The 22851-nt window shown below is 38.8% G+C and overlaps 1 protein-coding gene and 1 pseudogene across 7 annotated transcripts in view; one reads left to right on the top strand and one right to left on the bottom strand.

Moving 5' to 3' along the window:
• CUNH8orf34 (chromosome unknown C8orf34 homolog) overlaps window positions 1–22851 on the bottom strand; it is a 538401-nt gene that overhangs the window by 170857 nt on the left and 344693 nt on the right. For all 7 annotated transcript variants that reach the window (XM_021165867.3, XM_021165882.3, XM_021165875.3 and 4 more), the window contains one exon: window positions 14335–14420. In XM_021165867.3, the coding sequence (XP_021021526.1) occupies window positions 14335–14420 (86 nt within the window). The remainder of the gene's footprint in view (window positions 1–14334; window positions 14421–22851) is intronic.
• LOC147006001 (U2 spliceosomal RNA) lies at window positions 10874–10986 on the top strand (annotated as a pseudogene).

Genomic DNA, 22851 nt, shown 5'->3' with positions numbered 1-22851 from the left:
AGATACCTTTCTGCTTGATTTCATTTGTGCTAACTCATTCATTCATTTGTTCGTTCATTCATTAATTCATCCATTTATGTATATTAATTTATTTAATAAACATGATTCCATAGGCTATGTGGTTTCAAAGTATGTTAAAACAATTTTCTATTACCGTTTCATGGAATTTACTTGAATACATACACAGTATGAATTTTTTAACAAAAAAAATGAAGATTTACAAGGTGGCAATATTAGGAACTTTTTAGTTTATGCTCTGCTAGGTGCTTGTTTTTAGTGTTCTGTGATTAGGGGTGTTATACCTGCTAGAGTCTAGAGTCTAGCAGAGCACTTCTGTGATGGGCTTCTCAGAGCAGTTGAGAATTTTGATGTCTTACTTTATTTGAAATTTACAAGAGCAAATAGAGCCAGACAGAGACTAAGACTGGATGGAACACCAATGTAAGAAGTTGAGCAATGAGACATCATGAAAATAAAAACTTGGTGTCTCATGTTTGGAGGGACTAACTTTTTAAGGTATATGAAGTACATTTCTTGGCTAGTGCTCACTAGCACATGTAGATATGGACCAACTGTGTTCTTTTTTCTACAGAGAAATTTATATTACAAGCAAGCATGTTTTCAAGAAACATGCTATAGTTGTTTGGTTCTTATAATCACATAAGGAATGGTAGAAATTGTGTCTAATACAGAAGCATGGAGTAGTAAAGTGAGTTTGCTCTTTAAACTGTGTCTGAAATCTGGGATACAATTTTAACCTATTGGGTGAGCATGTTAATAGATCTAGAAATCCTGAACGCTTGTCACAATGCTTAGTTTCAATCAGCTTCCTCTTGTCATCATTTTTACCATGGTTGATTGTGTTCCAAGGACCTCTTTGCACAAAATTAAGCCTATTTATAGAAACACGTATCTTGAGTCAAGTTCAATATGGATGACCAGTTGACATGTAAATCACATTGCAGAGTTTTGGATGATGCTAGTGATTCTAAACTTTGGGGTCTCACAGCTTGACTAACTTCAGGAGAAAGGAATGTACTAAAGCAGAAACTCCTGTTTTGCAATTTCCTAATTAGGTAGTCTAATATTTGAGTGTGGAAAGAGCAGGATATAAATATTTCAAGAAAAGAGCTTAAACTTAATGAATGCATTTTTCTAGCAGATCTAGATATAATCAAAAACATATGTATTGTTTAATTTCCCAGGATATTTGAATCCCTACAGTTTTCAGTAAATATGTATATGTAAATTGCTCAAAGGTACAGATATATTAACAGATTGATTAGACTTGTTTTGATTGAATTAAAGCAGTTAATGGTCAAGTTGTAACACAGTATCTGTGTTGTGTTACTTTTATATTGAGCATAAAAGCCTTAAGAAGCATGAAATCATTTGAACTGAGAATACTGAGTAATCCAGAAACAGTTAGAAGTTTAGAAAGAGGAAGCATTGTGTGAGCTAGACATCAGGGACTCTTAATATGACCTTAGGGCAGGTGCTCTGCATACTGCAGGCAGCAAAAGAAAGCTGCTATCATTGAGGAAATAGTGACCTGTGCATAGGAAATCATGCAATATACACAAGATGAGTGGTCAAGTTAAATCCACAAGATAAGTAAGAGTTGATAGCTAGTTAGCATGAACCTCCATGCTGCTAGTCAGCCAAGGCTCTGCTTTATCGTCAGGGTTGAAGAATTATCTTGAGTAAGTTCATGCCTTTCTTCTTCCTCTTCCTCTTCCTCTTCCTCTTCCTCTTCCTCTTCCTCTTCTTCTTCTTCTTTTTCTTTTTCTTTTTTTTTTTTTTTACCAATTTAATTTTTCCAGGTTATTGTTCCAGCATATAGTAATATATCTTGATTGTTCCTGGTGACATTGGGAATAAAACCCAGACCTTGTACATGTCAAGCAGGCAATCTACTGCTAAGCTATATCCTCCAAGCTCTCAAATATAATACACACAAAACAAAAAAAACAAAACAAACAAACAAACAAAAAAACCCTGAAGTACACAGTATATAAGCCATCGTTCATTTTAAATAAAGCATTCATAAACTTTAAGAAAAATGATTTTTCTGGGTGTGGTGGCACATAGCTATCCAGCACTCAGGAAACTCAGAGAATAGCTTAAGTTACATGACGAGACTGTGTCTCTAAAGAATATTACAAATAAATTTTAAAATAAAAATATATGACTTTGAGCTTTCAACATATTGCCTTTCTTTTTTTTTTAAATTAGGTATTTTCCTCATTTACATTTTCAATGCTATCCCAAAAGTCCCCCATACCCTCCCCCCCACTCCCGTACCCACCCACTCCCACTTTTTGGCCCTAGCGTTCCCCTGTACTGGGGCATATAAAGTTTGCAAGTCCAATGGGCCTCTCTTTCCACTGATGGCCGACTAGGCCATCTTTTTTTTTTAATTTTTAATATTTTTATTACATATTTTCCTCAATTACATTTCCAATGCTATCCCAAAAGTCCCCCATAGCGCCTCCCACTTCCCTACCCACCCATTCCCATTCTTTTGGCCCTGGCATTCCCCTATATTGGGGCATATAAAGTTTGCAAGTCCAATGGGCCTCTCTTTCCATTGATGGCCGACTAGGCCATCTTTCGATACATATGCAGCTAGAGACAAGAGCTCCGGGGTTCTGGTTAGTACATCATGTTGTTCCAACAATAGGGTTGCAGATCCCTTTAGCTCCTTGGGTACTTTCTCTAGCTTCTCCATTGGGAGCCCTGTGATACATCCAATAGCTGTCTGTGAGCATCCACTCCTGTGTTTGCTAGGCCCCGGCATCGTCTCACAAGAGACAGCTATATTTGGGTCCTTTCAGCAAAATCTTGCTAGTGCATGCAATGGTGTCAGCGTTTAGAAGCTGATTATGGGATGGATCCCTGGATACGGCAGTCTCTAAATGGTCCATCCTTTCATCACAGCTACGAACTTTGTCTCTGTAACTCCTTCCCTGGGTGTTTTCTTCCCAATTCTAAGAAGGAGCACAGTGTCCACACTTTGGTCTTCATTCTTCTTGAGTTTCATGCGTTTAGCAAATTGTATCTTATATCTTGGGTATCCTAAGTTTTGGGCTAATATCCACTTATCAGTGAATACATATTGTGTGAGTTCTTTTGTGATTGTGTTACTTCACTCAAGATGATGCCCTCCAGGTCCATCCATTTGGCTAGGAATTTCATAAATTCATTCTTTTTAATACCTGAGTAGTACTCCATTGTGTAGATGTACCATAATTTCTGTATCCATTCCTCTGTTGAGGGACATCTGGGTTCTATCCAGCTTCTGGCTATTATAAATAGGGCTGCTATGAACATAGTGGAGCATGTGTCCTTTTTACCAGTTGGGACATCTTCTGGATATATGCCCAGGAGAGGTATTGCTGGATCCTCCGGTAGTACTATGTCCAATTTTCTGAGGAACCGCCAGACTGATTTCCAGAGTGGTTGTACAAGCTTGCAATCCCACCAACAATGGAGGAGTGTTCCTCTTTCTCCACATCCTCACCAGCATCTGCTGTCACCTCAATTTTTGATCTTAGCCATTCTGACTGGTGTGAGGTGGAATCTCAGGGTTGTTTTGATTTGCATTTCCCTGATGATTAAGGATGTTGAACATTTTTTCAGGTGCTTCTCTGCCATTCGGTATTCCTCAGGTGAGAATTCTTTGTTCAGTTCTGAGCCCCATTTTTTAATGGGGTTATTTGATTTTCTGGAGTCCACCTTCTTGAGTTCTTTATATATATTGGATATTAGTCCCTTATCTGATTTAGGATAGGTGAAGATCCTTTCCCAATCTGTTGGTGGTTTTTTTGTCTTATTGATGGTGTCTTTAGCCTTGCAGAAGCTTTGCAGTTTCATGAGGTCCCACTTGTCAATTCTCGATCTTACAGCACAAGCCATTACTGTTCTATTCAGGAATTGTTCCCCTGTGCCCATATCTTCAAGGCTTTTCCACACTTTCTCCTCTATAAGTTTCAGTGTCTCTGGTTTTATGTGAAGTTCCTTGATCCACTTAGACTTGACCTTAGTACAAGGAGATAGGAATGGAACGATTCGCATTCTTCTACATGTTAACAACCAGTTGTGCCAGCACCATTTGTTGAAAATGATGTCTTTCTTCCACTGGATGTTTTTAGCTCCCTTGTCGAAGATCAAGTGACCGTAGGTGTGTGGGTTCATTTCTGGGTCTTCAATTCTATTCCATTGGTCTATTTGTCTGTCACTATACCAGTAACATGCAGGTTTTATCACAATTGCTCTGTAGTAGAGCTTTAGGTCCGGCATGGTGATTCCACCAGAGGTTCTTTTATCCTTGAGAAGAGTTTTTGCTATCCTAGGTTTTTTGTTATTCCAGATGAATTTGCAGATTGCACTTTCTAGTTCGTTGAAGAATTGATTTGGAATTTTGATGGGGATTGCATTGAATCTGTAGATTGCTTTTGGCAAGATAGCCATTTTTACAATGTTGATCCTGCCAATCCATGAGCATGGGAGATCTTTCCATCTTCTGAGATCTTCTATAATTTCTTTCTTCAGAGACTTGAAGTTTTTATTATACAGATCTTTCACTTCCTTAGTTAGAGTCACGCCAAGATATTTTATATTATTTGTGACTATTGAGAAGGGTGTTGTTTCCCTAATTTCTTTCTAAGCCTGTTTATTCTTTGTGTAGAGAAAGGCCATTGATTTGTTTGAGTTAATTTTATATCCAGCCACTTCACCGAAGCTGTTTATCAGGCTTAGGAGTTCTCTGGTGGAATTTTTAGGGTCACTTATATATACTATCATATCATCTGCAAAAAGTGATATTTTGACTTCATCTTTTCCAATTTGTATCCCTTTGATCTCCTTTTGTTGTCGAATTGCTCTGGCTAGGACTTCAAGTACAATGTTGAATAGGTATGGAGAAAGTGGACAGCCTTGTCTAGTCCCTGATTTTAGAGGGATTACTTCAAGTTTCTCACCATTTACTTTGATGTTGGCTACTGGTTTGCTGTAGATTGTTTTTATCATGTTTAGGTATGGGCCTTGAATTCCTGATCTTTCCAAGACTTTTATCATGAATGGGTGTTGGATCTTGTCAAATGCTTTTTCCGCATCTAACGAGATGACCATGTGGTTTTTGTCTTTGAGTTTGTTTATATACTGGATTACGTTGATGGATTTCCGTATATTGAACCATCCCTGCATCCCTGGGATGAAACCTACTTGGTCAGGATGGATGATTGTTTTGATGTGTTCTTGGATTCGGTTAGCAAGAACTTTATTGAGGATTTTTGCATCAATATTCATAAGGGATATTGGTCTGAAGTTTTCTATCTTTGTTGGGTCTTTTTGTGGTTTAGGTATCAGAGTAATTGTGGCTTCATAGAATGAGTTGGGTAGAGTACCTTCTGTTTCTATTTTGTGGAATAGTTTGTGAAGAACTAGGATTAGATCTTCTTTGAAGGTCTGATAGAACTCTGCACTAAACCCATCTGGTCCTGGGCTTTTTTTAGTTGGGAGACTATTAATGACTGCTTCTATTTCTTTGGGGGATATAGGGCTGTTTAGATCATTAACCTGATCTTGATTCAACTTTGGTACCTGGTATCTGTCTAGGAACTTCTCCATTTCATCCAGGTTCTCCAGTTTTGTTGAGTATAGCCTTTGGTAGAAGGATCTGATGGTGTTTTGGATGTCTTCAGGATCTGTTGTTATGTCTCCTTTTTCATTTCTGATTTTGTTAATTAGGATGCTTTCCCTGTGCCCTCTAGTGAGTCTGGCTAAGGGTTTATCTATCTTGTTGATTTTCTCAAAGAACCAGCTCCTTGATTGGTTGATTCTTTGAATAGTTTTTCTTGTTTCCACTTGGTTGATTTCACCCCTGAGATTGATTATTTCCTGCTGTCTACTCCTCTTGGGTGAATTTGCTTCCTTTTATTCTAGTGCTTTTAGGTATGTTGTCAAGCTGCTAATGTGTGCTCTCTCTAGTTTCCTTTTGGAGGCACTCAGAGCTATGAGTTTTCCTCTTAGAAATGCTTTCATTGCGTCCCATAAGTTTGGCTATGTTGTGGCTTCATTTTCATTGAACTCTAAAAAGTCCTTAATTTCTTTCTTTATTCCTTCCTTGACCAAGGTATCATTGAGAAGAGTGTTGTTCAGTTTCCACGTGAAGGTTGGCTTTCTATTATTTATTTTGTTATTGAAGATCAGCCTTAGTCCATGGTGATCTGATAGGATGCATGGGACAATTTCAATATTTTTGTATCTGTTGAGGCCTGTTTTGTGACCAATTATGTGGTCAGTTTTGGAGAAGGTACCATGAGGTGCTGAGAAGAAGGTATATCCTTTTGTTTTAGGATAGAATGTTCTGTAGATATCTGCCAGATCCATTTGATTCATTTCTCTTAGTTTCTCTGTGTCCCTGTTTAGTTTCTGTTTCCATGATCTGTCCATTGGTGAAAGTGGTGTGTTGAAGTCTCCCACTATTATTGTATGAGGTGCAATGTGTGCTTTGAGATTTACTAAAGTTTCTTTAATGAATGTGGCTGCCTTTTTATTTGGAGCATAGATATTCAGGATTGATAGTTCCTCTTGGAGGATTTTACCTTTGATGAGTATGAAGTGTCCCTTCCTGTCTTTTTTAATGACTTTGGGTTGGATGTCAATCTATCAGATATTAGAATGGCTACTCCAGCTTGTTTCTTCATACCATTTGCTTGGAAAATTGTTTTCCAGCCTTTCATTCTGAGGTAGTGTCTATCTTTTTCTCTGAGATGAGTTTCCTATAAGCAGCAAAATGGTGGGTCTTGTTTGTGTAGCCAGTTTGTTAGTCTATGTCTTTTTATTGGGGAGTTGAGTCCATTGATATTAAGAGATATTAAGGAAAAGTAATTGTTGTTTCCTGTTATTTTTGTTGTTAAAGTTGGCATTCTGTTCTTGTGGCTGTCTTCTTTTAGGTTTGTTGAGGGATTACCTTCTTGTTGTTTCTAGGGCATGGTTCCTGTCCTTGTATTGGTTTTTTTCTGTTATTATCCTTTGAAGGGCTGGATTCGTGGAGAGATAATGTGTGAATTTGGTTTTGTTGTGGAATACTTTGGTTTCTCCATCTATGTTAATTGAGAGTTTGGCTGGGTATAGTAGCCTGGGCTGGAATTTGTGTTCTTTTAGTGTCTGTATAACATCCGTCCAGGATCTTCTGGCTTTCATAGTCTCTGGTGAAAAATCTGGTGTAATTCTGATAGGCTTGCCTTTATATGTTACTTGGCCTTTTTCTCTTACTGCTTTTAGTATTCTATCTTTATTTAGAGCATTTGTTGTCCTGATTATTATGTGTCAGGAGGTATTTCTTTTCTGGTCCAGTCTATTTGGAGTTCTGTAGGCTTCTTCTATGTTCATGGGCATCTCTTTCTTTAGATTTGGGAAGTTTTCTTCTATAATTTTGTTGAAGATGTTTGCTGGTCCTTTGAGTTGAAAATCTTCATTCTCATCCACTCCTATTATCCATAGGTTTGGTCTTCTCATTGTGTCCTGTATTTCTTGGATGTTTTGAGTTAGGATCTTTTTGCATTTTACATTTTCCTTGATTGTTGTGCCGATGTTCTCTATGGAATCTTCTGCACCTGAGATTCTCTCTTCCATCTCTTGTATTCTGTTGCTGATGCTGGTATCTATGGTTCCAGATTTCTTTCCTAGGGTTTCTATCGCCAGTGTTGCCTCATTTTGGGTTTTCTTTATTGTGTCTACTTCCCTTTTTAGGTCTAGTATGGTTTTGTTCATTTCCATCATGTGTTTGGATGTGTTTTCCTGTTTTTCATTAAGGACTTCTACCTGTTTGATTATGTTATCCTGTTTTTCTTTAAGGATTTGTAACTCTTTAGCAGTGTTCTCCTGCAATTCTTTAAGGGATTTTTGTGCTTCCTCTTTACTGTCTTCTACCTGTTTACCAGTGTTCCTTTGTATTTCTTTAAGTGTGTTATTAAAGTCCTTCTTGAAGTCCTCTACCATCATCAGGAGATATGCTTTTAGATCTGTGTCTAGCTTTTCAGATGTGTTGGGGTGCCCTGGACTGGGCGAAGTGGGAGTGCTGGGTTCTGATGATGGTGAGTGGTCTTGGTTTCTGTTAGTAAGATTATTACGTTTACCTTTCGCCATCTGGTAATCTCTGGGGTTAGTTGTCATTGTCACTTTTTAAAGATTGGAGCAGAAGCTGTGTTCCACTCACCAGCAGTCTCAAAATCCTGTGGCGGGGGTCGTGGGTAGCTGGCGGTACCCAGTTGCTGGTCCAGCCGGAAGAGGCCTGTGGTCCTACTCAGGCCGGTTTTCTGCTTCCCTAACTAATGCAGTCTCAGGTCCTGCGCACAATTGGATTGGAGCAGAAGCTGTGTTCCACTCTCCAGAAGTCTTAAGATCCTGTGGCGGGTGTTGTGGGTAGCTGGCGAGTGTCAGCTGACCCTAGGCCCTAGCTACCTGGAGCTTTTCTGACCGGAAGAGGCTTGTGGCCCTATGTAGGCCGGATTTCTGCCTCCCCAACCAAAGCAGTCTCAGGTCCCGCGTGATTGGACTGGAGCAGAAGCTGTGTTCCACTCACCAGCAGTCTCAAAATCCTGTGGCGGGGGTCGTGGGTAGCTGGCGGTACCCAGTTGCTGGTCCAGCCGGATGAGGCCTGTGGCCCTACTCAGGCAGGTTTCTGCTTCCCTAACTAATGCAGTCTCAGGTCCCGCGCGAAATTGGATTGGAGCAGAAGCTGTGTTCCACTCACCAGAAGTCTTAAGATCCTGTGGCGGGTGTTGTGGGTAGCTGGGGAATGTCAGCAGACCTTGAGCCCTAGCTACCGTGGTACTTTTCTGACCGGAAGAGCTTCTTCTTCTTTTTCTTCCTTCTTCTTCCTCTTCCTCATTTTCTTCCTCTTCCTCTTCCTCCTCCTCCTCCTCTTCCTCTTCTTCTTCTTCTTCTTCTTCTTCTTCTTCTTCTTCTTCTTCTTCTTCTTCTTCTTCTTCTTCTTCTTCCTCCTCCTCCTCCTCCTTCTTCTCCTTCTCCTTCTCCTTCTCCTTCTCCTTCTCCTTCTCCTTCTTCTTCTTCTTCTTCTTCTTCTTCTTCTTCTTCTTCTTCTTTGAGAGAAAGTCTTTTTTTTGCTTCAGACTATACTTAAAATAAATCCTTTTTAAAAATCATAACACAGTGGTTAGAAAGAGTTATGTGATCCTAATTGCAAAGTCTTTCATGTAACACAACAGAGACAAGATTTGGGCAAGCTCTAGTAATATCTCCTGCATGTACATTTCTTTTTTTTTTTCTTTTTTCTTTTTATTAGATATTTTCTTTATATACATTTCAAATGCTATCCCAAAAGTTCCCTATACCCTCCCCCTGCCCTGCTCCCCTACCCATCCACTCCCACTTCTTGGCCCTGGCATTCCCGTGTACTGGGGCATATAAAGTTTGCAAGACCAAGGAGCCTCTATTACCAATGATGACCGACTAGGCCATCTTCTGCTACATATGCAGCCAGAGACACGAGCTCTGGGGGTACTGGTTAGTTCATATTGTTGTTCCACCTATAGGGTTGCAGACCCTTTCAGCTCCTTGGATGTATCTGTAGGATATCATCCTTTGTGTGGTAACCCAATCACAAAAGAAGTCATTAGATATGCACTCACTGATAAGTGGATATTAGCCCAGAAACTTAGAATACCCAAGATACAATTTACAAAATACAAGAAAATCAAGAAGAGGGAAGACCAACAGGTGGATACTTCATTCCTCCTTAGAATAGGGAACAAAATACCCAAAAAGGAGTTACAGAGACAAAGTTTGGAGCTAAGATGAAAGGATGGACTATCCAGAGACTACCCCACCTGGGAATCCATCCCATAATCAGCCCCCAAACCCAGACGCTATTGCATATGCCAGCAAGATTTTGTTTAAAGGACCCTGGTATAGCTGTCTCGTATGAGGCTATGCGAGTGCCTAGCAAATACAGAAGTGGATGCTCACAGTTATCTATAAGATGGAACAGAGGGTCCCCAATGGAGAAGCTAGAGAAAGCACTCATGCCTTACCTCTGTAACAGATCTGAACAGATGTAAAGTATCGTGCTTTCTTTGTAGGTCATCATTGGCATTGGTTTATATTCTTGTATCAGTTTATTTTTAAATGTTATTAGGTGATAGTCAACATGTGAAATTATATGTACATATAAAATTTCAAATAAAGTACACAAAACTGTGTTATATGGATAAGACATAGTAAATTTAACTTACAAAGTACAATAATTACACCAAGCTGGGGACCTACCTTAAAAATCAGACAATTCCCAATAGTTTTCATTTTGCTGTGGGCTCCTTCTTTACCAGATCTCTAAGCTTCCTCATATGCTGAAGAGAACTGATAGTTTGAGTCTATCGTTCCTTTCCTGTAGTATGGTTTTTTCATTTAGGCACATTTTCCTAGTGAACACTCCCTAGAAAGGTTCTCATTTTAAGCTTTATGAAAATGACATGCACAGCATTTTTGCTAAACATTTACCAGCAGGCTGCTGCCTTTTTCTATCCTGTGTGTACAGTTAAAATGCACTCAAAAGTCCCTACAGTGTAACAATTCCACAGCTCATTGGTTTCATCACCCATGAACATCCTAACGAGGATTATTGGCATTCCCTGGTACGTAAAGCTGGATTTTCTAAGATCTTTAACTGCATATTCAGTTTTGGGACTTTACATCATATAAATGCTCAAATCTTAATATAGTAGAAACATTTTTTTCAAATTGTTTAAATACCATACAGTAAATTCCTATCTTTACTAGCTATTTTCAGCTTTATTAATTAATACCAAACAGTTATAAAACAATACTTCATTATAGTCTCCATTTGATTGCTTCTCGGCCTTTTGGCTAAGATCAAGTGTAGTCTCCATTTGATTTTTCCTGGCTTCTAAGGTAATGAGGCATATTTCATATATTTACTTGATATTTGTATTTCCTCTTCTGTGACAAGTCTGTATAATATGTTGATTACTTCTCAATGGATTTGTTGAACTTATTAAATTATAGCTAACCATTGAGCAATAAAAACTGTACTGCAAATATATTTCCTCACGTTGTGACTTTTTCCTACGCATTTTTGATTTTTAAAAGCTCTATTTGTATATATGTGGCATGTATGCTGGTGTTATTTGTAAGGGTGTGGCATGTGTGCTGGTGTTATGTGTAGGGATATGGCATGTGTGCTTGTGTTATTTGTAGGGATGTAGCATGTGTGTTTGTGTTATTTGTAGGGATGTGGCATGTGTGCAAGTGTTATCTGTAGAGATATAATATTTGTGCTGGTGTTATGTGTAGGGATGTGGCATGTGTGTTTGTGTTATTTGTAGGGATGTGGCATGTGTGCAAGTGTTATCTGTAGAGATATGGTATTTGTGCTGGTGTTATTTATAGGGAGGTGGCATGTGTGATGATATATTTGTTGGGATGTAGCATGTGTGCTGGTGTTATCTGTAAGGGTGTGGCATGTGTGCTGGCATTATCTGTAGGAATGTTGCATGTGTGCTGGTGTTATTTGTAGGGATGTGGCATGTGTGCAAGTGTTATCTGTAGAGATATGGTATTTGTGCTGGTGTTATTTGTAGGGATGTGGCATGTGTGCTGGTGCTATTTGTTGGGATGTGGCATATGTGATGATATATTTGTTGGGATGTAGCATGTGTGCTGGCATTATCTGTAGGAATGTTGCATGTGTGCTGGTGCTATTTGTTGGGATGTAGAATGTATGCTGGTGTTATTTGTACTGAAGTTGCATGTGTGCTGGTGTTATTTGTAAGGAGGTGGCATGTGTGCTGGTGTTACGTGTAGGGATATGGCATGTGTGCCTGTGTTATTTGTAGGGATGTAGCATGTGTGCTGGTGTTATCTGTAGGGAGGTGGCATATCTGCTGGTGTTATTTGTATGGATGTCACATTGTGCTGATGTTCTTTGTATGGATGGCACGTGTGTGCTGGTGTTTAGTATGGATGTGATATATGTACTGCAGTGTGCCTTATGTGAGCAGGTACACACTCTTCGAACATTTTCCAGGTTATTTTTATTTCAGACTGGGTTTTTCGCTGCCTCTCAAGCTAGCTGATGAGCTTGCCTAGCTGGCCAGTGAATCCCTAGGACTTTTTCTGACTGTACTCCACCATCATAAGTGTCCCACAGGTGGATTTACAGATGTGTGCTACTATGCTCAATACATGTATTGCAACGATCTGAACTCAGCCTCATACATGTGCAACAAGCATTTTTTGTGCTGATCAGTCTCCTTAGCTTCATAGTGCTTCATTTTCTATAGTTTGTTTTCACTATCTTCTAAACTCATTTTAAAACTTGAGTTAATTAAAGTGATAAATTATAACGATAGAAATTGTACATCTGGGTAAGGAACCCTGGAATGTTCTGTTTTAATACATGTATGCTTTTGTATAAAATTGAACATATTTATAAACATTCATTATTTCACTTGCTTATGGTAAAATGGTTCAAACCTTCTTTCCCTAACTTTTGGTATTTGATCGCTAATGGCTATGAACTTACTGTCTGCTTTAAGATGTTCTCCATTCAGACATAAGGGAAATATTTTTCTAATGTGATTCTTCTAATGATCCTGATACCCTGTGCTGTGACCTTGTAGAATACTATTCAGTAACAGTAATGCATCTTGATGGCCTTGCAGTGCGATCACAATTACTACTTCTTCACCAAGCATTTTGAAGTACTCTAGCTTTAACTTCATAAGTCCTGGATTTTGTGCTGCATCATATAGAAATGGGGATACACTAAATACTGTTAATTTAAAATGAAAATAAAGTAGACAGCTGTGGTGCTGTGCATCACAGTTTGTCAACCTGAAACAAAGCCTAGACATATCTGGTTAGTTTTGGTCAACTTGATACAAACTAGAATCATCTAGGAGGAGGAAATCTCAACTGAGCAATTGTTTCCATCAGATTTTTCTGGGGGCATGCCTATAGAGCATGGTTACTCTTTCATGTAAGAGGGATCTGCTCATCTTTAGAGATATTATCCCTGGGCACATGGTTCTGGGCAAGCTGAGCATGTTATGGGAGGAAAAGCCAGTAAGAGACATTCATCCATGATCTCTGCTTCAGTACCTACTTCCAGGTTTTGGTCTTGGCTTTCCTGGATGAGAGACTGTGACTTAGAAGTATAAGCTGAAATACCACAACCTCATGCAAAGTAGCTTTGGTCAGTGACTTATAACAGCAGCATATACTAAACTAGGACACCTAAGCACAGGGAATCTAAACTAAGAAATGGCCTCCATCATATTGGCCAGTGTGCATCTCTGTAGAACATGTTCTTGATTAGTAATTTATATATGTGGGCCCAGCCCTCTGTAGGTGATGCCATGCCCAGGCAGGTGTATCAGAGATGCAGCTGGGCAAGCCAGAGGAACAACCAAGCAAGAAGCATTTCTTCCTTCCTAGTTTCTTCTTCAGTACCTGCCTCCAAGTTCATGGCTTGAGCTCCTGGCTTGGCTTCCCTAGATAACAGACTGTATCCTATAAACTGAAATAAACTCTTTCCTACCCACATTGCCTTTGGTCCTGGAGATTTATCAAAGCAAGAGAAAAGCTCTCAAAGCTAGGGCACAATATAATCAGGGGAAAGGAAGCATAAATGAGACTCTTAAGAAGAAAATGAAGTCTATCTTAGAGAGAGAAATAATATTTACAGTCTTAACACCACCTTAACACATAGATGAGAGAAAAGTTGTATGACATCTCCAATAGGATATCACTGTTTTCCTCCAAGAAGACTAACGGGACCAATGGCAAGATTATAGGAGTAAAAGACTTGCCAATTGTCAGCTGGGCATGGTGGTGCACACCTTTAATCCAGGCACTTGGGAGGCAGAGGCAGGCAGATTTCTGAGTTCAAGGCCAGCCTGGTCTACAAAGTGAGTTCCAGAACAGTCAGGGCTATACAGAGAAACCCTGTCTCGAAAAAACAAAAACAAAAACAAACAAAACAAAAACAAAAAACTTGCCAATTGTCAAGTAACTCATAATGACCTCCACTTTCCATAGAGCCATGGTAGAAAATCAAACTGTAAAACATTAGAATTAGTAGCATGGCTTTGACAGTAACCAACATATAGTTGCCTGTTTAGAATCTGCCCTTCCTGATTCCTTTCCTCATTTGTCTTCCCGAGCCTAGGCGGGTGTGATGAGCATGGGAGTTAAGGTTGCAGGAATTTGGTTCAGGTAATATATTTTTGAAAATCACCAAGAGCTACTAAAACTTCAGTAAACACTTTTGAATTTAAAACTTACCTAATGAGTCGGGGATTATCTCATCTGGAGTATGAAGTATTTGTAGTGTGTCTTCTGTTCTTTCCATCAAGTTGTCTCCTTGAAGCCTAAATAATTAAAAATCATCATTGGAAACTGTAACAGTGCTAAATGGTGAACTTCAAAGTATATGCCAGACTTCCAGACTCTGAAATCAAACATGCTTCTTCAACATAAGCATAGACATGTGTGCTTATCTTAATAAACATAAACAATATCTTATTTTAATCTCAGGTTGTTGCTTTTTCTAGCTATAAAGGAAAGGTCTTCTATATGTTTCCACATATGCAGTATGATTACTGTAGACCAGTGATTCTCAACCTATGTTTTGCACCCCTTTGAAGTTCAAATGACCCTTTCACACGGGTCTCATTTCAGATATCCTACATGTTACATATATATGTAATGTCTCATAAAAGTAGTAAAATTACAGTTATGAATTAGCAATGAAAGTAATTTATGTCTGAAGATTGCCACAACATGAGGAATAGTTAGAGGTCACACCATTAGGAAGGTTGGGATGCACTGCTCTAGACTCCAGACTCTAGAGCCAAACTCCTTTATTTCTTAGCCTGAGCTAAATAATAATAATAATAATAATAATAATAATGATGATGATGATAATTGTTACAGCAAATGTTTTTACTAAGCTACAACGTTTGGTTGAGCAGAGAGAAAACAGGTATGATACTATGTGCTCAATTGACTTCTAAGTCCTGGACTGCTGAGGCCATTTTTGATAATTGCACAGAGGTTTGCCACATGCACACTTGTCCAAATCAAATCAGTCTGAACAGAAAGTAGGAGGGAGCAGTAGGAAGGAGGATCCTATTTTGCTCCACATGCCCAGTGTTGGCAAAGGCACTAAGGAAGCCTGGAGAGTGGAAGATTGTGTAAGACCCTTACAGGGGTGGATCTCTTAAGTGATGTATCTTCATGTCTCCACTGAGAAATGATACCTGGCAGTATTGAATTCAACTTTGTTTTGATGAAACATTGTGAAACTGCCTTCAGAGACGAAGGTAGGTATCAGCAATATGTATCAGAATTCTGCCATAGGTAGGTCTAGCTTTGTAAATATTGAAGGATATTATGAAACAGTCCCAAGACTGGAAGTTTCCACCAATGTCTTCATATATTTTGTATACTGAGAAAATAACAAATGATTTCCTAGAGAAATAATAATAAATATATTGCATGTAACATCAAATTTTGTCAAAAAATAAAGAGTATAATTAGTAACTATACTTTTCTTTTCTTTTCTTTTCTTTTATTATTCTCAGTAATATCTTTACTTTGTGCATCATGGTAGAATCGCACAATAACTTGTTCTCTTTATGTATTATAAAATTATAAATATTTGGAAATTATGATTGCTTTCCATAATATTGCTTTCTCTGTATTTCTTTATATGCCACCATGTGTACTATATCAGCCTCCTGTAAATAAACTCATGTTTTCTGAATTGTGTAAGCTAACTAGAATGGTTACCATGTAAAATGGTGCTTGTTGACAAGCCTGAGCAGCTGCATTTGATCCCTTAGACCCACATATAAGAAAGCAAGTTGTCCTCTGAGCTCCACTTGAGTGCCACAGCATTGGAAACCCACACTCACAAAGGGATAAATGATGAAATAGAAAAATTAAAGATTTTCCAAGGAGAATTTTCTTGCAATATTTTTAGTCAGTTATGTATGCATTTTATACCTCAATAATTTTTACTACAGGAAAAGAAAACAGAACTTTAACTGGTGAGCTATACTTTTCCTTTGCCCTTTTCAATTCATGTAAACAAATTAGGAAAAATATGTTGATTACCCATAATATCAAGCATTGTTTTTTTTTTTTTTTGAGTTCCCTTTTCTGTAACTATTCTATCAAAAACTCTTAAGAAAAAAGTGCAAAGGCACACTGTATAGTTAAAGGTATAATTAATAATTGCCATTAGAAATAACAAGGGGATCAAGAGATAGCTCAATGATTAAGAGTGCTTACTGCTCTGGCAGAGAACCCAAGTTTTGGGTCTGAGAAGATACATTGGGTGGCTGGCAAATGCCTGTAACTATAAATGCAGGTTATGCCCACTTCTGGCCACTAAACACAACCCTACTTATGTGCACAAACACATATACACATAAAGAAAAATTTAAAAAGTGCATTCAGAAATGTTTCAACATACTTGCATAATTGACAGCAGGTTAACATGTAAATAGAAAATAAATTCTCTGCAAAGATACAAAGAATTTGGACATAAAAACTATGCCTCTCTGATGTGCCAGCGTGTATTTCTGAGCCTATAATCCCAGCACAGAGGATGTGAAGGCAGAAAGGCTGCAGTTCCACACCAGCCTGGTGAAAGTTGTCTGAGGAATTGAAAAATTGAACAATAAATTCCCTGTTTGTTGTTTTTGTGTTTATTTCGGTTTTGTTCTCATCTCATGAATCAGTAGAGGCAAATGTTTACTTAGCATTTAATAATTTGATCAATGTTGGGCCAACTATTGCAAGTATTAAAGGAAATCCTAATTATCTGGTTTCTGAGTCCTTGGTGTAGCTGAACTGAACAGACTAATAGCCATAAATTCATCCCACTGAATTGGATGTCCTTGAAGCTGGCTCATCTTCATCCAAGCACTGCCTTCCAGATGCCCAAGAAGCTGTTTGCTGTGACTTGGCACCTTTTTCCTGGGTGAGATGTGCTCGACTGCTCTGCCAATATTCCCCAGGCAGTGAGCCACAGAGCTCCACTGTTGTTGGAGGTTAGTAGTTGCTGCATAGACAAGGGTTGGGAGGGAATGTCCGGGAAATACAGCCTTTAAAAACTTAAACTGTTTTGATTTTCCTTTTTACCACAAGACTATTCCAAGCTGTTTTTATTTGCTTTCTAAAACTACTCTTTCATATTGAACAAACTTCTTTATATTTTTAACCCCTATGCTGAATGCCTCTGCTCTTCATTGTCACACTGAATCAGCCCCTACACATGCTGCCCCTACCCTTTCTTGTCCCACTGAAGCTATTCTCCTGGGGAGTGAGATGGAATTCAATGGTGGAGCATGTGCTTAGCATGTGCAGGAATAAGAAAAGTATTATGACTACTTTACTCCTCTCCAAATAACCCTGTGTGTCCCTCAACCCCTGCTCACTCAGGATTTTGTGGATAACCCTTTCTTCTCTTTGGTAATACATGCTGCTTAGGTCTTCAGTCTCTTTTTTCAATTCTTGTATCCCTAGTGTCTGGAGTGCTTGTGTGTCTCTATGCATACATATGTGATAAACTCAAAATCCTTTGACTTCCTCTGCTTTATCATCTCTAAGCCGATGACAGGATTCTCACAGCCACTTGGTACCAGAAATGCTTATGCCCATGTTCGTTGGAAGCACTTTGTTCCTTTATGCTTTTTTGTAATGCCATTCCATTAACACTTTTTTCAGAACGATTTTAATTGTATGTCCCTGTTCCCCATGTCCCTCAGGCTCCTTCTTAGATAGATATTCGGTTTCCCTAATTTCCTTGCTTCCCTCCTCTGTTAGAATTCATGTGTCCTTAGTTTTTTTCCCATGTCATCTTTCCACCAATGCCACCAAGAATCCAGCCCCACAGGAATCTGCCACATAGTGCTTGTGTGAAACTAAGTAACAGTAGTGGTGCTGCTTGTGGTATGCTATGTTAATAATGACTCTTGTCCTGGGAGGACAGATCTATAGATTGCAACTTTAAAGTGAGACTTCTTGGTTTTCTTTCTTCCATTTTTGTCAAGGACTTTCCAAATATAACACCTTCCTCCTGTACCACTCAGAAAAATGATTTCATCATTAATAAAGGTCTTCAATTCACCCCCACACATGAGCATAATTGTCTTCCTTATTTTTCTGTTTTTCAACTCACAGGAGGAATCTATTCACTGGGCTGGTGATGGAGGTCCATGGTCTCATGTCTCTATTGATCTTCAGTTTGTTTTATCCACCCCCATCACACCATTGTTATCCATTATGTGCATTTGCCCTATCGTTACTCATAGGATATGAGCAAGCTTACTTCTCCTGCAACTATAGACTCTCTCTACTTTTTGCTCCCTCTCTTCTTCCCCCTCCTTCACTCTGTCCCTCACTCCTCCCCACCTCTCTGTCTCTGTCTCTCTCTGTCACACACACACACACACACACACACACACACACACACACACTGACTCCACATTATCTAACAGATGCTGCTTTTGTCTTTTCTTCTGTATTGTACTTAGCCAAGTGCTTGAGATTCTCTTCATTCATTGCCATAGTTCTCACAATTTCCATTCAGCTTGCTTTAGTTTGGTCTATTTCTCAACTACCCTCGGATACCTGCTCACACTGGGACTTCATCTGCTGTGTAGAATGGAATATTTCAGGAGAACAGCCTTGCATCAGCACTTTTAGTGAATTCAGAATAAATTACAGTGGAGAAAATGAGGAACTTTAAGTGTTTGTGACCTACGTCTTTGGAAAGAAGGAGAGACCATAATTTTAGTTGATTTCTCAAAATAATCTTTGACTCGAAAGGGCTTAAGAACTCCCATTTGTATTGGCTTCTTGTCTCCTGCAAGATGAGTTACGGTTTCCTCAGCAAATTACGTGATTCCGTCCATTGGACAATCCCTAAATGTGTCTGCAAATCCATCTTCTTGGATCTTCTCCTGGGGTTGAATAGTCTATAAACTCAAAGCTGCTTTCACTTTTTCAAAGTTATTTTGTTGTGAGTCCTCTGTTGCTGTACTGTAACCTCTGGCCAAATTCCTCTGTCCTCTTTTATACCATGGGCTTGTTCCTCATTTTTCATTCTGGATTCCCCACTCCCCCGCTCTGCTTTCAAAAGCTAAGAGTCTTAGCATCTGTGCAAATCCTTACCATCTCTCTGCTTCCCTGTGTCTCACCTATTTATTTAGATGTCTTAAGCTTGGAGAAAGAATTTTGTCCCTAAAACCTATGTTAAAGGATTGGTACATTATGGGGTCTAAGGAGATATTTTTCAGATATTTTCTTTCAATGATTAGTTCAATTTGGAAGTCAGGAAATATGTCATCCAGCTGACAGGTAAGAATCTCTACAGACACTTTATTTATAACAATATGCATTTGAGAAATCCTAAGTGTCATCCTGCATGTATCCTACTTTGGTCAAGTAGTTCTCTACCTGGTCCACTTAGATGCAGAGAATGTGTCGGGGGCTGCTGTGTCCAGGAAACAGGAAAGAAGGACATGGGTAGGTAAAGTAGGAAAACATATCCATGTGATGATGGATCACTGAGTCAACTACTGTCCTCAGCAGGTGGCTGCTATTCAATCCCACATGAAGCTCTGAGGAACCTAATGAGATGTGACTTCAAGTATGAAGTCACAAAGCATTTATTCACCAATACCTAGTCAGGAGTGACTCCTAGGCAATGGCTTTTCTTAACCCATGATTTGCATATAGACTACTATTCCACGATTGCTGGTTGTTATTCCTGAGTACGAAATACAATATAACAGGACTAAGATAAGTGAGGCATTGAACTTTGTCCCTACACAAAACTGGTTACCACTCCTTAAAGCAGCTCAGCCAGAGGTGTATCAAAGAATGTCACAATGGAAAACATAGGAGTCTAAGAACAGCTGTGGATATATTTGTTTGAAACAAGTTAAAATCAGATTTAATTTTATAGTAGCCAATAAATACTGAAAAATAGTATCAGAAATTTTGTGGTATCCTTACTGGTACAGTTTTAATAATGAACTTAAGAAGGACAGATATACCCACCTATGGGAATTATTGTGCCTGTTATAGAACCTGGTAAATATGTATCATTGAGAAAGACTTGTTACATAAATTTAGTAAGAAATTACCCAGACCTTACAAAATATAGACACAAGGAAAGGGGATTTGTCGGGAAAATGTCAGAGCTCATTCAGGACTTTGGCTGTTACAGTGTGAGTAATATGTGGGTGATGTTGGCTGGATTTCACTATTTCACTATGAAAAGCACAAAAGGAACTTCCAAAGTCTCATCCAAAAGAATCAAGAATAGCACAGAACTGACTCCTGAGGAGGGAGTTTGAACAATGTAAGCAGTGAGGAAGACAAGACAATTTGTACCATTTGGTCAGTTTGTTCCTTTTTAAGGACCCAAAAGACTCAATGAAGTATTATATGTTTTAATATTTTTCTTAAATCCATTCTGTTGTCCTGGGAAGCAACTCTGTGGTAGTCAAGCACACACAGTACTGTGGGTTTGTAACCTAGCAAAGGACAAACAGAATCCCTGGCATTCTTGGTCCAGTTGAACCAAGGCATGGGCAATGGATCATCCAATCAAACAAGTGTAGTTCTTAACATACTAGAAGGCTTACCAACTCTGTAGAGATAATCACTTTTCTGCACACATATATTATTTTGTCTGAACACTTTCTAGAAAAAGCAGTATCTAACTTAAGAGTAGATAGATATTCATCAAATGCTTCTTTGCCAATGAATAATTAGTTGAAAGCTTAACTAACACTTCTAATACATGTAGGGACTCATAAAGATACACTAACTGGGGAAGCTTTAACAGAGTGGGCAGTACTTGAGCTGAGTATTAAGATTATCCTAGGATCTTGATACATGGAGGGAGAGAATAAGATGAGGATGGAGTTAAGAGGAAGAGAACATAAGAATACCACACCAGCTGAGAGCTTCAGCAGGAACAATGGTAGCAGACCTACACTGGATGGAAAGTCCCAACAGTCTGATATGCCTAATGTAATAAAGCTGTAACAATGGCAACCACAACTGTTGAAATACATGAGATCCTTGGGAAGCCTTGAACAATAATCCAGAAAGAGGGGTGCAAAGCATGGATGATGGTTTCTGTGGACAGTTGATGGCACAGGCACTACAGAGACTGGGAAAATCACTATAAATCCCATCCTTGAGGTTATGTAAGAAATCCAGTTTGTATTAAAGAAAGGGAAAGTTCAGCCAGTATGGAGGCATATACAACTTCACGAGGGATGTACAGGGAAGGCTGCTCTCAAATGTAGTATTTGAACTGAAGCATGAAGTGACTGACTGTTCTAGAACCCTGGAAAAATTATACAATCCAGTGTGCAGAAATTGCACATTCAAGCATCTTCAAGACAATGACTTCAGTCAAGTGGAGGACAGTTTGAATAGGTTGGTACCTTGCCAGAGAAAGAGGAGAGAGAGAGAGAGAGAGAGAGAGAGAGAGAGAGAGAGAGAGAGAGAGAGAGAGAGAGAGAGAGAGAGAGAGAGAGAGAGAGAGAGAGGATAACTAAGACACCAATGCAGAGTTTGAAAGAAAGGAGGGACCTGATATCACATTTTTTAGGGAGAAGAGCACTGAGCAATTGAACTGATAATCTGGCCCTTGTCTGAGAAATAAAATTGAAGAGAAATCTGATGGAAATTAAACAGGATTTAGTCTGGAACACAACAATATTAAAGACATTTTAGGCAGCTTAGGTTTTAAAAACCATTTTGAACCACTTTCTTTGAAGGGTGTAGGAAAACATTTCTCGCCCTATACAAGGCTGCTCTGGATTCCCAAAGCTACCTTCATGACAGTGAACCCTAGGCAACCTCTAATTCTTCCTAATTGTTAATTTGCCACCACAAGATTCTAGCATATTTCTCTGGATTTTGCTTTCAAAGGAAATATTAAGAACTTATTGTCATTCATTCAATCTTGATACTTTTAAATGAATCAAAATTGCCATCAACAGCAAAACAAAAACATAAGAAAACCCTACTGAGAACTCTTAAGGGTGCAATTCTATTCTACATCTGGGGCTGTGATCTGGCATGATCTGTGTGTATTTTGTTTGCCCCATTGGTAACACAGGTTTCCTAAAGTCAGAGGCCAGGTCCTGTGTTCTCCACACAGCATCTGAGACTTATAGGGGAGCTTATATTTGTGGTTCTCAGAGTACCACACTTATACTGCATTTGATGATCTCTTTCCTACCCTCTAAAAACAAACAAATAAACAAACCAAAACCCTCACTGCTGCCCTAGAACTATCAGCACATCCCAGCAGTACTTCAGACACAACTTAAATGACCGTTCCCTTCCTGTTTTCCAACTTGCTTCTCCATCATGCTTGTACCATACTGGCTCCAAAATCATCTGTAAAATGGAAATAAGCTTAGGTACTGCCAGTACTCTGAGATCAGAGTGCACATGGTATGATTCTCCGAAGAGAAGCTATATGTACGAGGAAGTGGAGGAGGGATTCAGCCCCAGTCAACAAGTGTAAAAAGTGAAAAATGGAGGAGTCATCAAGAGTTTAGTTCTAATAATTCCACACTTTACAAGAGAAGCAAAAGATACTCTTTCTGATAATTCAATAATTATAAATTTAGTTATGTTAGTATTTAACTAGGCATAGAAATAATATACATACAGCCATAGACAATAATAATGGTATTGCTCATTACAAAATTTTGGAACATTTTCAGTATAAGAAAAGATAAATATCTGAAT

This window comes from Mus caroli, unplaced genomic scaffold (genome assembly GCF_978045245.1).
Source record: "Mus caroli unplaced genomic scaffold, Mus_caroli_1 scaffold_1, whole genome shotgun sequence".
Taxonomy (NCBI): Eukaryota; Metazoa; Chordata; class Mammalia; order Rodentia; family Muridae; genus Mus; species Mus caroli.
This window is presented reverse-complemented; position numbering and strand designations above follow the sequence as displayed.